The 18,048-nt window shown below is 33.2% G+C and overlaps 1 protein-coding gene across 1 annotated transcript in view; it reads left to right on the top strand.

Moving 5' to 3' along the window:
* LOC145277749 (uncharacterized) overlaps window positions 1–17,643 on the top strand; it is a 42,256-nt gene extending 24,613 nt beyond the window's left edge. Inside the window, exons 6-11 of the mRNA XM_080129466.1 lie at window positions 2,321–2,471; window positions 4,546–4,701; window positions 6,419–6,595; window positions 9,835–9,951; window positions 13,141–13,303; window positions 17,242–17,643. Coding sequence (XP_079985592.1) covers window positions 2,321–2,471; window positions 4,546–4,701; window positions 6,419–6,595; window positions 9,835–9,951; window positions 13,141–13,303; window positions 17,242–17,498 — 1,021 coding nt within the window. The 3' untranslated portion in view covers window positions 17,499–17,643. The remainder of the gene's footprint in view (window positions 1–2,320; window positions 2,472–4,545; window positions 4,702–6,418; window positions 6,596–9,834; window positions 9,952–13,140; window positions 13,304–17,241) is intronic.
* The last annotated feature ends 405 nt before the right edge of the window (window positions 17,644–18,048 follow it).

Here is an 18,048-nt window from a genome sequence, read left to right as displayed (position 1 = left end):
CAAGTAAGTAAAAAAAAAAATTGTAACATAATGTTCTTTAATCCTCAGTGCATTCATTTTGTCTGCAGAATCAACTTGTCATATTTCTTAGGTTGTTGGACAGTTGAAGTAGCAGAGTAAATTGGCAGAGGATGTTAATGTGACAATTTAAACTTGCATCTTTCTCTCCCATCTGGAATTATAAGCACAAAAAAAAAAGAATCCAACTACAACAACAGTGTTGTACAATAGTTCATGTCCCTTGACGTTTTATTCCTTCATTCAGTTACAGCACTGTAAGGTTACATTGCCTCCAGGAGGTACGAGGCTTATCAAAACCAGAGCTTCAGAAAACCTATGATTCAGCACAATCAGTTTATATGTTAAAGAGAAACACTTTTCTTTCTACATGTCATTTTGGACTTCCACTCATGACATAACTTCCTGTACATGTATCTCTTGTTCTGCTCTTACTTCTAATGGAATGTTTCAATTTCTTATGTAAATTTAATCTTATGTGAAAATTTTCCATCTAATCCTATTTTCATGCACCAACAAACCACTTGGCCAAAACGTGGTGAGACAACAACTACAGAAGGCAGTAATTGCAATGAATGCAGTCAGTAGATTCAGAGTTCCTATCCGTCGCGGTTACCACCTGACGAAGGCCAGAAGAATAGTTGGCCAGAACATCGTGAAACAACTAAGAAAAGATGAGGATAATAGTCTGCAATAAATAAAGAATTAATAAATAATACTCATTTCAATGAATTCGAATTAAATAATAAAGAATCTGCTTTATAATAAGAAATCTGCGTAAATTAAAATATAATATTTAAGCATATTTTGCGACTGAGCCATGCCGGGCAGTAATATATTAATAATAATAATAATAATAATAAGCTGTTTTGTCATTGCATGATGCATCATTGTGAGTGCATCAACCACGAAATTCAAAACCTGGACATCAAGTCATTTCTGATTGTGATTATTGGTATCAGATATCTAACCATCTCAGCTAATGAATGCACGTTCAACCACTCTTCTTTGACTAAATCACAGATGTGTGGATTTATAGCTCCAAAAAAATATAGAAAAACAGGTGCATGTAAGATAAAGAGTATATGTTTTTGTATCTAAAGCTTTTTAAGAATTGAATGAGTGTAGAAGTTAGTAATTCAGATAATAAAAATAATTATGTACCTCTGCATGAGCAGTTACATATTGTAAGTGTTGATCTAATATGTTGGTAATTTAGGGTACTGGAAAGTATTTTCCAGAAAGTTCTTTTTGCCAACAATGTCGAAATCACTATTCTCAGCAGTGATTTTGAAGATCTTTGTTGATGTCTCTGTCTAGTCTGAAGATGGTTAAGCCTATGGGTTTTGTTTCTCAATGTCAATGAATGCAACCATCCTCCAATCGGTTCTTCACCCAACATGCCACTTGATTTTGAGCCTGGCCGAATGATTCTTGACAAAATGATGCAAGGACTTCAGCATTATGGCTGATTCCTCTTTTATTCCTACTATCTAATTTTTTCAGGTGGCAAATCGGACATATGATGTGTTCTTTCTCATCTACCACTCCTGCTACTGTGATAGGTGACATCTTCCTCCCACTGTATGTGACTCTGGTGTAACTTATTATGGAATATGGCGTCAACGTTTTATCCCCCATCTCCTTCAGGATATCCATCACTTAGAGTGAGTTAAGAGGCTGGTGATGTGAATGATGTCATCTTTAAGTGAAAGTGTTTCTGTCGAATGAACTTGACACGAATTTGGCAATGTGGAGGGTGTAAAGTTTGTTTCTACATCATTAATTATTTAGCCACCGTTACCTCTCTGGAGATTCAGATGGTTCATTGTGTCTGTGCAAAGTCCTACAAATAATGACTGGAGGGCCTGCCACTCGTTGGAGTATAAGTGGTTGTGTGCCGACCTCAAGTCCAACTTTAATGAGGTGTGACAACTACAATGTGCTGCATGACTCCTTCTTCACACAGGTTCTGCAGAGAGGGTTTCGTGGAAATGCATAGAAGCTGTGCTGGAGAAGATATCAATATATTAATTAATAGTTAGAAGAATCCTTTTTTTTGGTTTTGATTGCAAATTCCCAAAAGCCCTGGTCAGCCTGCAGATACCTCAACGATTCAAAGTGGCGCTGAATGCATGATGGCTGCTGATCTTTAAATGATCATAATAATCCTCTCCTCACTTTGACATAACTCTAATCCTATGCTCATCTTCTGCTATTATTGATGAATCAAATATGCAAATTAAAAATTTTCTAAATATTTTTTCCATTTATGTCCAAATACAGTCATTTTGTTTTTCAGATTAAATATGAACATGCTACACCTATGTTGTATCCAAGGCCCGTGTATGGAACGTTCTCGTTTTACACCTGGTGTTGTACTGTCTGTGGAAGAGAAAAAGTTTCATTTTTGGGATTTTACCAAATTGCAAAAGATTCCTCATAATGTTTTAGTAAGAAATTCAGTTTTTGATTAATCTTTTTTGGTTATTATTATTATTATTATTATTATTGTTGTTGCTATTATAATATGTGCTATCTTCTGATATCATAAAAAATTATTGATCACTATTTACAGAAATGAAACAAGATATTTTTTTGTTGTGAATACACTGAAATCATTTTTTTTTATTTGTTTGCACAACTTTTACAGAAAAAAAAAATGTTAGTTGTAAGGTAGACAACTCTTGTTTGTTTTTGTTAAAAATGTTCATTCATCTGAAACTATGTCAAAGTTTTGGTCCAAAACAAAGTTTATCAAACAAAGAATTTTACATCTGTATTCATTTAAGAAATGATTTTTGTGCAATTTTAGTTTTGAAGTATCTTCAGCAACACAATTTATACATTTTTAACTTTGCTATCAGTATGTCTGTTAATCCACATATCTAAATTTATGAATAATAAATTCAGGTCAATTGTTTTTTTTTGTTTTTTTTTTAAATTTAACAAGAAGAATACTGATCCCACAACTGGTAAAATTAATTCTGTAATCCTGTAAGAAAATTAACAAAAACTCCTCTGCAGCAATGTCGCAATGAACACTAATAAATCTCAGTTTATCTGCTAAAAATTCATCTCCTTGTCTTTCTCAATTTGTCCTTCTTAAAGTAGTTGCTTTTGCAAATTAATGTCACCTAAAAAATCTAACTGCAACACAAGTTCTTTTTCCACTGAAGCTTGAGTACCCAACGTGGGAAATGGTTCACATGCTTTGAAGCTAGTAATCCTTCACTGTCTTTTTTATTGTTACAGTGGGTAACATTTAATCATCCTTTTCAAATTTTAAATCACATGCTCCCATGAACATCAAAAATAATTTCACATCACATAGTCTTGTGTCTAGATTGGCACATTACGTTTTCTCTGCATTCTTGCCATCGCTTTCACTTCTATTGCCCTCTGATTCAGAGCTTACATCTTCATCATTTATAATGAACTTAAAATTTAAAATATACCATGGCATCCGATTGACACTCAAGTTGTCAGGGGATTGCACTCCAGTAATTACTCCTCTTTTTCATTATGTTGTGCATTTGGTGGCTTCACTCTTCTACTTGTTAGATTCTGGCTGATTCTTGGGTGCCTCCATTCATAATTAGAAATTGATAAATGCAACACTGTACCCTCTCTCTCTGTCTGACCTTGGATATTATGTTGTACTGGAATGTGACCTCTTCAGATAATACCCCTCCTCTCTTAGCTCTTGCCTTCACTGTCTGATTATATCTCCCCACTATTCCATTTTTTTGCCTTTTGGAGAAGTTCTGGGTGAAAAATGATGTCATTGTTTATTATCACCTTCATTATTAGACTTTGTTCAAGCATCACCTTCTCCAATTCTTCTGCAGCTGCCAACGATGCAACTCCATCCATATTGCCAGTTTCCCAGGTCCACAGTCAATCATTGACAATAGTGTGTTATATCGATAATTAATCTTGTTCAATTTTTCACAGTCCCAATTTCTCTAGGATTATGTATATTCGGAGTAGGATTGATTGATTGATTGACATCAAACAAAATTCTTGATCACCTTCTAAATTTCCTCCTGTTGTATAAGCAGATCAACATTTTGCACCAAATGTTCTATCCACTTCCGTGTTGTTTATGCTATGCAACTCTTCTGGTTCAACCAGTTCCTAGATTGCAAACTAGAAACTTGTCTTTCACAACTAGCCCTTGTTTATTTGTGTTAGCACATCTAATTTGTTTCTCTCTGAAGGCACAAACACTGCTTTTATTCGCAGTCCAAGTTGTTATTTTCCCAACTCTTCAAATGATGAAATGAGAAGAATCTAGCCTGTGGATTAAACAGTGTTTGGTTTGAAAATCTATATATAGATTCCCGAGTTCAACATAAAGATCCTAAGTTTAAAAAGATGCACCCAAAGAAAGTTGAAGGTTACATCAGCTGAAAGGTTGTGAAAATCACAACCAAGATTTGAATAGTAGTCTGAATATTCTAAATAATACAAATTATCAATCCGTATCTCAAAAGTTCTTCAATAATTTTCTTTCTATTTCAGCTTGTGAAGACCTCAGTGTATCACGATACTCATCATGTTGGCTACCAAAAATTAGCCAAAGTTGAAAAAACATGTACAAAAGAGGAATATCTTATTTCTGGAAACATGTCAGCAAGGCACAAGTGGATCACTCAAGTTCAATGGATACTGAAACAGGTATATTTTTTAATTTTAATTATTATATTTTATGAAGAAACTTTTATATTTTAAATATATATAAATATTCTAAAGAAGAATTAAAAAAAATATATAAATCTATTATATAAAAGTCAAATGTCTGTTTATCCAGCTAAAATTTGGAAAATACACAACAAACACCCAACAAGTTGGTATTTTTTAACCGGCATAACCACAGATGTATTATATCTAAAATTAAAAAAAAAAAAAAAGATTAATTATTTGAAGGTTAAATAGCTATCTATATAATTTAATGTTATCAAGATGTGCATGCATCTTCTAATGTGATTATGTAAAGGGAAGTAACTAATTTTTTTTTCACAAAGACTCGACTTGAGTTTGTGAGTGTGTCCAGAGAGAGGAATGGACTGGGCGAAAAAGAAAGGTGGTTGGATGAGAAAATTAGAGCAAGCGGAAGAGAAGGATGGAAGTTATGCTACACTTTTGTCCCAGGAATATTATTATAAATGAAATTCTCTTCCTGGATGAACACAGTAACCAAATCAGGTCATAGCAGCATCTCCATGATTTAAGATCTGGTTGCTGCGATAATCCATGATGAATAAGTCCCCATTAACTAGGAAAACTTTTGTTGTCAATCTATACAATGGTAAAAAGGATGCTTTTGATCTGGGTAATTATAGTGGAACAGATTATGAAAATTTTGAAGAGGAAAGTTTGTCTATTTGGTGCCGATTGATGATTCTCAGTTTGACATATCAAGCAGAGGTACAACTGATACCATCTATGTTGTGCATGAGAAACACCTGGCAGTCAATAAATCTCTTTACATGACTTTTGTAGATCTTAAAAAAACAAAAAGCCTTTGACTGTATACTTTGCTAAGTTATTTAGTTGATAACAAGGAAGCTTGGAGGGGATGAGTGGATTATACGTCTCATTCAATGAATGTGCACTAACGCTCAGAGAAAAGTTGGTGTTGGAAACAGTGACAATGATGAGTTTTGTGTGAAAGCACTAAACATAGTCCATGTGGAAGGATCATATGCATTGTTCTATGCCTACGGTGTGTCTACTAAAGATCCACAAAACTTTGATATTGATGCAACTGGAAATTTCCTCTCTGCTTTTGTCCAAGAAAACACTGTCTTAATCTAATGACTGGTCCCTTTGTTATGTTTTGTTTGACAGAGTCTGAGCTACTGAACTCGAATAAATGGTTGCATGCTAAAATGACATCTATTTTTGTTTTAAAATATATACATATAAGATTGTGATAAGAGCCTCACACCTTTTAATACCTCCATGTTGACTCCTTGTTTGCTACTGATTTAGTTCCACTTCAAAAATCTGTGATACAAAAAAAAAAACATAACTTAATCATCCCAACAACCTATAGAGGTATTTTGAAAAGTTTATATATCACAGAGATTTTGATTCAGCAGAAACGTCACTTATAACAATTGATCTTGCTAAATGTAAGTGTAAGCTTTACCCCTCTGTGCATGGGTTGGCATCTTGAGATATTTCGTATAAGGCTGACTGATGGTTATCGACTGACACCTATCCCAGTGTTACAAACCAATCATGGTTTTCTACTTTCTAATAGTTGCATGCAGACGTAGTTTCAAGCAAATGACAACTTCAATTGAAAAATTATGCTCTTTTAAATTTGTTTTAGTGTCTTAATAAAATATTGTTTTAATAAATGTTTAAATGTTTTTTATATATATAGTTGAAGGTAACCTTACTTGTTGCCAGTGGTAAAGTAGACAAAGACTTACAGGAAATTTTGGGTTGTAATGGAATTTTGGTCTTTGAGAATACAGAACAAAGTGCAATTGAAGCACTGGCCACTTTGAATGAAAATGTTAGAATTGAACCTGTTGTTTATGTTACAGATGCTACACAGGTAAGTAAATATCTATATATCTATCTACAATAGTATTTGCCTTCCTCCCTATATACATGTAATAATAATAATAACAATAATAATAATAATATCCAGTTTGAAGTCTGGTATGTGTTAAACAGCTTTTAAAAACTAACAAACTGACCGAATTCTGACCAGATCTTTATTTAGCTCTTTCTCTCAAGTTGATCCTTGTCACATTCTCCAATGTTTTCTTTGGCTTCCATCTGTGAACTAAGCCTGCTATTTCAACTGTTCTACATCTAGTAACCCAAAAACTCTAATCTCAGATGATAATTAAACATTTGATACATTTTTTTGTTCCTAAAAGAAAAAAAAAGTGAATTTTAGCAGCAAATGAAAAGTAGCAAAATGTCAGCAGTTTCCTGAACTTTATTTTGACCTAATAAACTTCTTTTATCTTTTGGTTCATTCCTATTTAATTTTATTTAAAATTGCTATGGTTGGTGATTTCTGCCCAACATTTAATGTTCTACCCTGTGTTTCATTATCTCAATTTATACTTTATTCTTGCAAATTAAATTACCACTGAACAAAAAATGTCACGGACTATGAAATTTAGTATACTGAGTTAAAATCTTATTGTATTTCTCTTGTTTCTTTATGTGCTAATACCATTGTATATGGCTATCGATAAAGTAATGACTTGTGTTCAGCTAATTTATATTATATTTCTTTTAGTCTGTTTATGTGCTCCACTTTTTCTCAAAAACTACTGAGCCGATCTGCCTGAAATTTTGTATGGATTTTTGTTAAAAGTTACGGCAAACTATTATATCTATTTGACTTGCAGGAAGGAATTAATAGAGATTAATATTTAATGCAAAATGAGCACAAATTTAAATATATTGAACTATCAATTTTGCATAAAGCACTCATTCTAAGTCAACGGGTGATAACTTTTACCTGTTTTTAACAGGCTAAAAAGTCTACTTATTAATAATAACGAAAAAAAGAAGGGTTTAACAATCCTTTTGGATTTTTATTTCAGTTTTTTTTTACAATATACTTGTATACTTTGATGTTAAATAATATGTTGGGATATTTCCATCAACCATCCCTCATAGAGGAGAGAACATCTATTTTGTGGTTCAGGAAAATAAATGAAGATTTTATTAGCTTTGTCACTCGACTTCTTGCTTGTGGAGTCATAGCCTAATGAATCTTTTAAACAATCTTTGAAACACCTTTATTTTTATTGTTTGTTTTTCTTCTTAATCTGTATTAATATTATGTTTCTTTCAGTTTGTCTGCCCATATCACTTTTCTTGGAAAATTACTAGGCAGATCTGGCTAAAATTTTATGATATAGTGAAGTGGATAAAGTATTATGGTATCTGTTCGATGCATAGTTAGGGATTAGTATTTAATGCAAAAATGAACAGAAATTTAACCATATTCAGCCATTAATTTGGTATCAAGCACTCATTTTAAGTCAATGGGTCATAACTTTTGTTTGCTTTTAATGGCTTAAAAAGTCTAGTCATATATAATCAATCATTTACAATAGATATTGTTTCAGTATTAAATGATGCAGAAAATGAAAAATGTTGGCATTAAATAAAACTTAGAAACACATTTAATTCAATATTTTTTAACCAATAATTTTAAAAAATTAATCTTTCTCACATAATAAAGTAAAAGTGATTTATTAATTTAATGTCTTTTAAGACAATTATTGTAAATTTCACCATAACTTATTCTTTGTTAAATTATTACAAATTGTATTAAAAGTTACCTAAAAAAAATATGTTCATATTATCAGTGATGTGAACCTGTGACAATTAAGGGTTTTGCCTCTTGCAACATCAAACCTCTTCACGCAAACTACTCTAATGATAACGATCAAATATCAGTCTGTGACCTCACAGCAAGCTTCAAAATTATGTGACATCCTAACAGAAAACAAAAAATGGCTGCCAAAAATTGACATGTCATCTCTGAGCCAATAACTCATCTAATCAGATGCAAAGCAAGAAATGATTTGCTGTCATAAAAAAATGATTGGCTCTAAGTAACTAGTTTATGTCTCTATAATATATCATCTGCTCTACCTCTTTGTCTTTTTTCCACATGACTGTCAGGGAATTTTATACTGAAACCTGTATTTAATCCTCCACTATTATCGCTTACAAATTTTTTTTTTTTTCTTTTTTAAATATTTGTCACCTCTTGATGAACTGGACCAACAATTCAACCAGAAATGGGAAGTGTTGCTACATCTGGTCTGGTACACCAAGTGCTAATGTTTTCCTCTTGATTAGGCAATTTATAACCTAATATGTTTTTCACTATTTACCAAACTCCAGTACCTGTCGCATTGCCACAGAGAGTAGAAAGTGGATTTTATTTTTATTTTTAACAGCCTCGTAACTATTGCTTCCTTTATTTCATCCTTTAGTCTTCAATTCATGAGTGATGTTCCTGACAAAAGGGGAATAATTGCGGTTTTCTGTGTTGGAATCTATCCATCTCACATTTATTGTTGGCTAGTTTTTGACCTTGTAGTATGATTTTGTTTTCGTTTTAGCTCTTTACATCAAGTGGCTTCATACTTTGTCTGGAGTGGTTTTCATTAAAAAAAAGTACTTCCATGGCATATGTTCCAATGAACTTACTCCTTAACAAAAATACCCCTACCTCACCTGACTAGCTACTATCCTCTCTCTTCTCATCCTTATGGTAGAGATCCCTACTGCAATATTTTCTTTCTACTCTGATAGCATTATTCCTTGGACCACTAGCCTTTGTAAATTCATCTCTGCTCTCTGTTTCCCTGATTGTAGCAACTTTCAGAAATTCAAATGTAATAGGAACAAATTCCCAACTCTGGCTAATTCCCAACTCTGGTTGCCCCATCCTTCCTCTCTCTTTATAAATCTGGCCCTACCCCTTCAGCTTCAATGGCAATATTGCCTTATATCAGGTGAACAAAAGTTTTTTTAAGAAAAGTTTCAGTTTGAGTCAGAAATCAGAATTTTTTCAGCTGATTCTTCATCTGTAAGGAGAAATGTCCATCGTTTTTCTATCTTTTTTTAAACTGACACAATTTTTTTTCACCTGTAGATTAAAATCATTACTAAACATGGCACAAATTTGCAGGAATTAATTTTTTTTCCTTGCTTTTCAAAATTTACATTTTTAATAATAATCTTAAAGCTGTATATTCTCATGTAAGCTGATCCAATGTCTTTTTTTTTTAAATCTTATGGTTTCAGAAAAATATTTTAACTGGATTGTTTTTTGAACATCTGAATAGTGACAAAGTTCTTTCACTAGATCACCACTCAAGAAATCTGTATATTGTCTTGTCTGCACCACAATGCCAAGTCCAGGTGAGTTAACATTTTTTTTTTTCACCTCATATTTCGCTTTGCTGTAATATTAGTAACTTCTGCTTTGTTCAGGATGTCCAGATATATATAGTGCTTGGACGTCTAGAGTCTCAAAATTTTGGGTAGACTCAATTTTGTTTAAGACATTTTTATTCTTCTGAATAACCTAATTCTATAAACTCTGGAGGAATAGTATTAAAAAAAAAAGAAGGTTTTTGTCCAGAATCCTCTCCCCACATTAAAAAAAAACAAAAGTAACGAAAAATCTGTATGATGTAATTACCTGTGATAAAATAAAAATGTCATATTCCAAAATTACGTAAATTGATCAAGTAATCAAGTAATTTTATTTTTATAAAGAAAATCATTTTTTAAGTGATTAATGGGGATTTGTAGGCATTACAGCAAAAAATCTTGCAAGTTTGAATTAAATATAAGCCCCTATTAAGTTGATCTTTGTTTTTGAGATTATTTTCAAAATACCAATGCAAGTACCATTGCTTCTCGGTTACTCATAAAATTTGATTTTCTTATTTAAAAACAAAACTACTTGATCAATTCATATGATCTTTGGAATATGATATTTTCATTTTGTGACAGGTAAATACATCTTACAAATTTTCTTTATTTTTGTTCTTTTAATATAGGGGGAATTCTAGACAAGAATGTAAACAATTATCTAACAAAGAAAATATACTTGGATTTTAAGAATTATCAGAGTAAGTAATAAAAGCTGTATAATATGACCACTTACAAAGCAGTGTTTTCTGGAGTCGGAAAAACAAGTCTCCCCAAATTTCCAGCAGTTTCTGTCGGTAATCATTGCAAATCCCTTTGCGTTCTCACAACAAACGTTTATCATTAATTTCTTGTGAATAACAGTTGTTGGTTTTTCTCTGAAACTAAATAGCAATGTAAACATGCACTAAGTAGTTGCATGTTTAGCATGGCATGTATGCGATTGGCAGACTTGCTGCCAATGAGTAATATTTAATAGGGAGAAAGAGGGAACTGAAAATGTCTCTGATTGTGAGTTAGGCCATCCAAGAAATGTTTGTTTGAAATAAAATAGATGGAGTACTGTTGCCACATCTGGGCAGGAGCTGCTAGAAGTAGCTTATCCTGCCTTGATAGAGTTCAAAATAGACTTCGTAGCTTAGTGGGGATGCCCTTTTCACTTCCCTGCAACCTCTTTCCCACAGAAGAGACGTTGTGAGCCTGTCTCTGCTTTATCGTTATTTTCATGGCAAGTGCTCAGCTTCACCTTCACCAAACTTTCACGAAAAACACTCGTCTAGCCAAAATCACTATCAATAATTTCCCACACCCTTTATCTGTGCCTAAAGTTAAATGTAGATTCTATGAAGAAAGCTTCTTTCTTAGAACTGCACGCCTGTGGAACTCTCTTCCGATTGCCTGCTTTCCAGCTGACTACAATCTGATTGTCTTCAAGTCCAACATAAACAAGTTCTTGATGAACTGCCCCCTAAGTAATCCAATTTACAAAATTTCCACTACTTATGTTTACTACACTATAATCACATTGACTAATGTATACCCATTAACCCTTATCCTCGAGTGATCTCTGGGCCTTGATAAGTGGTGATTCCTCTGTAAAAAAAAAATAGATAAATAAATAAATGCCTTACTAAACGGGGGGGGGGGGCTCATAGAGCAACCTATTTGAAGAAAGTAATGTCCTAGATTATCTGCAAATAAGCCCTCTTGAGTGGATACTGTGTTGTTATCTCTAGTGGACATTGGGGTGGTCAAATGGTGATGACAAAAACAGAATCTAAGATGTTGGGTCAAAAGTAATATATATTCCAACATATGTGTAGGAGAAGGCAGTTAGAGCCAGCTCTCCAGCTGAGACAGTTAGTTGGTTTTTAGTGGCTCTTAGGAATAGATTTTCTGTTGGTATCGGGTTGGGCTTGGTTGGGCAAAAGTCTGTTGTTCAAAAAGACAAGTACCATTTGTAGCCACCTCCCAAAAATATAAGCCCCTGTTAATTATTTTGAACTGGTGTTGTGGTTTTTATTTGGAGGAAGAATTCCTTTGTTGCAGCATTAACTGAATTGAACAATAACTTTGAACTGGCACAACAAGTGGTTTAATCACAGCCTGTGCAGTGGACAGACTCATGCATGTTCATAGCGATAAGCCTCCCTGAATTCAAGTACTCTCTATGCCTCTCAATGAAGATTTAGATGATGCCTGCCACCTCCTTAGTATTTTCATTCTCCCTAATCATTTACAACCATTTTCTGTGCCACCATATATTTGGAGAGAGGGGTTATCTGCTTCTTCTTCTTCTCTACTTTGGTAGTTTCAGTTCCTTTAGTTTTATGTTTCTTCAATTCTTTCAGGTTTCTAGTTGATATCTTGCTGTTGTAACATCAGTTGATTACAGTAAATTCAACCTCATCCAAAGAACAGAAGCATAAAGAAAATACTAAAGTTCCTCAATCCAAAAATAGCACCAGTGAGATTCCCTGACTTGTCTTTTCTTTCCAACAAATGCAAAACTTTTGTTTTGAAAAATTATTGTTAAACAATTGTATTTCAATAAATATTTAATGGAGAATTTTTCTTATTTTAGGGTTGCCAACTGAATCAACCACTTACCCAAATATCCAACTAAATAGCATTAAAATCAAAGTTCAGTAGATTTTTTAAACACAGCATAGACAGAAAACAACAGAGCAATCAATCAGAATTCATATTGTTACCGTAACATTTGGTGCTTTAGGATGTAAAATATGACCTTCAGAGATCTCTATCACACATCTGCATCCTATATACAGTGTTATTCTGTTTCTGTTTATCTGTAATTGGTCAGAATTATCTAATTATGAAAGTTGGTTTCTCCACTCAAGGATTTTTCTTTGATATTTCAGCTTTTTTCATCAGTGCTGTGCTGTGTATGATAATGCCAGCTCTTCAGTAGGGCAGATTGCAATCACTAACAACCTATGAGAAAACTCCTAATGAGTAAAATAAAATGTATGCAATATGTGGTTTCAGGTTTCAGATTATTTTATGAGTTTTTTTTTTCTAGTTAATCGCATTACTTTTAGGGCACCACTCCCCCCCCCCACCTCGCCATTCCCCATAATTTTATCAATAAAATTATGGAGACTTGGACAAGATTTTGAATATGTTGATGATTAATGAATTCTTTTTCAGACCCTGGTGCTTCATCATCCAACACAAACTGGGCTTGATTTATTAGCACAAGAATTCTGGTTGAATTCTCACAGAGTGTCCAGTGCTTTACGTTATGGTAAAGTTCTGCCAGGTCGAGGCACAACGGAAGAAAAATGTGCAGATTATCTTATCAACAAAGCAGGTAATAACCGACAATCAATTTAAAATATATTTTAGTGTAATGAAGATTTTGTGTGTAACCAAAACTATCACATTGAGAACTACATACGTATACTTGACGATGTAAAGATGGGCCTTCCCCTAAGTTATTTCTCAATAACTACATGGTCAAGTTAAAATTTTACATGGTGGTTCCTGTTATCAAATAACATTAAATTTCGAAAAAATTGAAATTGTCAAAATTTAGACTATGACTAAACTTTTCATTGGCTACAATATGGGCCAAATAGTGAGTCTCTACAATAAACAGAATCAGACTTATTACCAAATGTGTGACTCTCACTGTGACTGTAATCTCGACTTGGGATCTAGATGGCTCAAAATTAAATCAGTTCAAAGTTAAACATGGACTGATATTTTGATCAAGTTAAGTGACAACTGATCAAGCAATGTGAACACTAGGCTGTGCACAAGCAAATTCAACCGAAAATATAACCTCCTTTGCGGATGTAATTAATGTCCTAATTTTAATGACACTGGTGTTAAGTACATTCTAATTAATAAGTATCTTTAACATGTAATATAAGAAACTATCACGGGACTTTGCCATACACTTGGGTACCCGTTTTACGGGCACCGTTACAGTAAGTGGATGTTGTAAGAGTAACTATTGCTTAAAGGGTATAAAATTTAACTACCCCCTAAAGTGACTGAAATCTTACTATGAACTTTAAAGCAAATAGATTATATAAACGTTGATACTTATATTGTTGCACATAAAAATTGAAACAATTTTTAAAGAATCACAATGGTTAACATTTGTTTAGTATCACAAACATTTTTATCAAAGATACCTCAATTTGGTGTGAACCATCCCTAGGTGGGGAAGTTTATGAAGAGCCGCACCAAATATGACCTTAACCTTTGACCTTGAAAAATAGTATGTACCATCATGCCAGGTTTAGTCATGCTCAGTCCAGTGGTGTGAGCTGTAGTATTGTATGCACAGACACACAAACGCTACTACTTATGTATAGACACTTACCATAATAAGTGGAATGTTTAATTTACATGACTTTAAAAAAGGAAAGAAGGTTGGAGTAAATAATTGACCAGTATTATAGAATTAAAACAATGCAATTACCATAATATTAAAAAGACGTAATTTGCTTGAAGCATAGTGTATAGCATGTGTAAAAAGATGATTAAAAAAAAAATTTTTTTATTTTTTTTTTTTTTAAGGCAATGGATTGAAGACATTATTTGACAGGAAATCACATGAGTCAAATGATGAAATGACTATTGAAGGATTTAATAACTTTCAATTAAATATTTTTATTTACTAACTTAATATAGTGTCATATTTTGATAAAAAGGTTTGGGGGGGGATTAAAGTTTCAAGGTATTATCTCCTTCTCAAAAAGAAATTTTCACTCAATTTGGAGAGTATTTTTGCCTGAAAGGTAACTCACAACTAATTATGAAATGCAAGTTCTCTGCTTTCTAGTAGAATTCTGCTTGATTTTTAAATACAGAAAAAGTGGATTTTTGGTTAAATTGGTATTTGATTGAATCCATTTTTTTCCTATCAAATTACTATGGGCTGACTTTATTATTTATTTATTTTTTTTGTTATATTTTCTTTCTCTTTTCTCCTCTCTCTCACTTTATCTTTTATGACAATTTATGAAAACTAAAAATGTTATTAATTTTGCTGCAAAAGCTAAAGTTTCGAAACAATGGGAGGAATTAGATGATTTCTACTTCAGCAAAAAATGATTTCCTGTCTTCTTCCACCCCTTCCCCTCACAAACTGGTGTCTTTCTCTTAATTTTGACTTTTTCAATTGAAACTGATTGGAGTTATTTTTTCTTGTTTGTTTTTTTTTGGGGGGCTAGGTGCAAAGTGTAGCATCTCTTCTGATACTACACTTCATCTTTTCTATCCTCTATCGATGAAGGAGTGATTCTTCTAAACGGAAGCAATTTTTATGCTGAATTTTTCCGCCACATTAAAAACCAACCTTGTGTCTTAGTTCTGCTCTTATGGAGAGACAAATAAGTAGGGACTATAAATGAAGATGCAGTTGTAAAATAACAATTTAGATTAGAGTGGTTAAAGGTGGTTTTTATTTCTAGTAGTAATGTACCCCCACCCCACATGGTAAGAAATTGGTAAACCTCAGGTTGGGAAATTCATCTCGATTTCTGATTATTTTGTGATTAGCCACAACCATCTCTGATTTGTAACAGTCTTGCAGAAAATTAATATAATATATATGATTAATTACATTTAAAGCAACATAAATTAGAACAAATACACTGAGGATATTACCAAGGTTGCTGCAAAGAAATTGGGTTCCCTCTATTATGCTAGATTACTCGCACCTGAGAGTATCCTGTATCACTACAAAACCGGTATTTGCCCATGCATGGAGTATTATTGCCACATCTTGGTTTGTGCATCTACCATTAGTCTCTCCCTCCGAGAAAGGATCTAAAAAGAATCTCCAATCTAATAGGTCTTGCACTATCAACCAAGCTCCAACCCCTGTCCCATCACTGTGCAAGTACTAGAATGGAATGTATTCTTACAAATTCATAGCACATACTTCCTCGATGTACATATCCCCTGACATACCCATCTAGCAGCAAAATTCAACTCCTTTACTGTTGAAGTCTCTAGATGCCAGAAACTCTTCTACTTGTACAGTTGTATAGTGTAGTATATACTTTGTAATTCCCTCCGTTTTCTGCTTTCCTGCCTGTACTAACATGCAGAAGTTTGATTCTAATGTGAACAGACACCTCGCTCAACTCCTTACATAGTCTCCTGTAGACATGCTCTCAAAATAGTAGCCGCTTACATCCAAGTGTTAATATGCCTAGTTTGGGGTGAACAAGAGTTATAAAAATTTTTTTAAAAAATGTAAAAATACATTGTTTTATTGTCTAACAACATTTTGTATAGTTTTTATTAGAAATGCATTAATAAAATGTTTTCATGAGATGAGTAAAGTATGATTTGTGTTTATGTTTTAACTGCAACAGCATTCAACCCTGGCAGTGTGGAGTTGAGTCAGCTCCAAATGAGTTCAGGAGTACATTTGCCCTCAATCAATAGCCGAGTCCTTCGCATACTTCAGCCTGAGTAGGTTATATTCATGCCAGTCACAGACACGTCCTCAACACAGTCTGATAGAGTCTTTGCCATTTTTGAGTAGGAAATGACATTGAATCTTTCTGGCTAAGGTATAGTACTAGGAAGCCCCCATACCTTTTGCCTTATCCATTAGATTTTTCTGAAACTTGGCAAAAATGTGAAGCCACCATTGGCCCTTCACACTTCTCACATTCATCATTTCTTCACTTTTTTTTTTTTTTTTTTTTTTTTTGCGTCATCTCACATGCAGCACCAGTGGGACTTGTTTTTTTTTTGGTTAAAAAAAAAAGTCGCAAGTTATTTTATGGTATAAATTCAGTTCTAAGTTACGTCTTTCTGGAAGTTGAAGGTTAAATCCTCAGTGCAAATGATACTAAAAATACAATTGCAATGCAAATTACTCAAAGACTTCTACCCAGTCATGGCTGTCGGAACAAGAGCATTCTACTGTGAATTCCTGAATTTGGCAAGATACACCTGGAGAAAATTGAAGGTTACATTGGCTGAAACGCGAGAATAACACTCAAGATGAGAACCATAGTCTGAATAACACAAAGTCAAAATTTTTCCTTTTTTTTTTCCTTTTAAATTTAGTTAGGATTAGAATTTATTTATAGGAGTGACATCTTAAATATTGATAATCTGATCAATATTTTTTTTTTTTTTTTTTTAATCTGGTCAGGGTTCTATTTATGAAATATGAACAGATTTAAAAAACAAAACTTTTTTCTCTAAATATTGTTTAATTTCTATGACTATTGCATTTGATATTAAATTTATTTATTTTTTAATTTACAGATGTATTAAGAAAACAGTCCAATTCCGATGAGCTCAAATTGTATACAACTGAAATCCTACTCAAACTTGCAGAAAGCTTCCAAAGTTTTTCAAAATGTGTCTCTTCAAATTCTGGTGGCACTAAAGACTCTGACACAATACACAACTTCATCTTGGATGACTATTTCACAAAAGTTCAAGCATGGAAAACTGCTTTACAACTTGTGTCCATAATAACTCGAATCGATGCTCAAGTAATTCTTGGTAGGCCCCTATAATTGCAAAACTTTGTGACAAACTTTAAGAGATCTCTCATTTGGCAAGTCTTGTTTTTATGAAATAGATAAAGAAGTGGTTTCGATCAACATGATATTCTTCAGTATATCTGCCGTTGAAGGGAGGGTTGAAGAAGGAAAAAAAAAAGGCAGTTGAATACAGAATGTTTTTCATAACTTTTTCAGATGATTACTTGCTTGCACAAGTTTGAAACCTTGATTAGAGTGATCATCAGAAATGGACTTTGCTGGTTTAACCCGGATGTTTTAACAAGTGACTCAATAACTATGAAACTTCTGTTTGAGAAAAAACACATGGCTCCACTTTGTGTCAGGCTCAAACATCGAGTATCTCTTTCTGCGACCGAGGACCCTCAAAGTACGTAATGATATGGTATGAGGTTAAATTAATATGATCTGGCTCCAGAATATCAATGAGGATGCAATGATTGGCAATTCAAAGACATGAAAATACAAGTCAATATACCCGGTGTTTGCAGAGTAAAATTAAATTCAAACATAACACAGTGGGAAGTTATGAGGTAGAGAGAAA

The sequence above is a fragment of the Euprymna scolopes genome, chromosome 6 (assembly GCF_053919585.1).
Source record: "Euprymna scolopes isolate OS-2025 chromosome 6, ASM5391958v1, whole genome shotgun sequence".
In the NCBI taxonomy this organism is placed as follows: domain Eukaryota; kingdom Metazoa; phylum Mollusca; class Cephalopoda; order Sepiida; family Sepiolidae; genus Euprymna; species Euprymna scolopes.
Note: the sequence above shows the minus strand (reverse complement) of the source record. Positions and strands in the feature narration are given on the sequence as shown.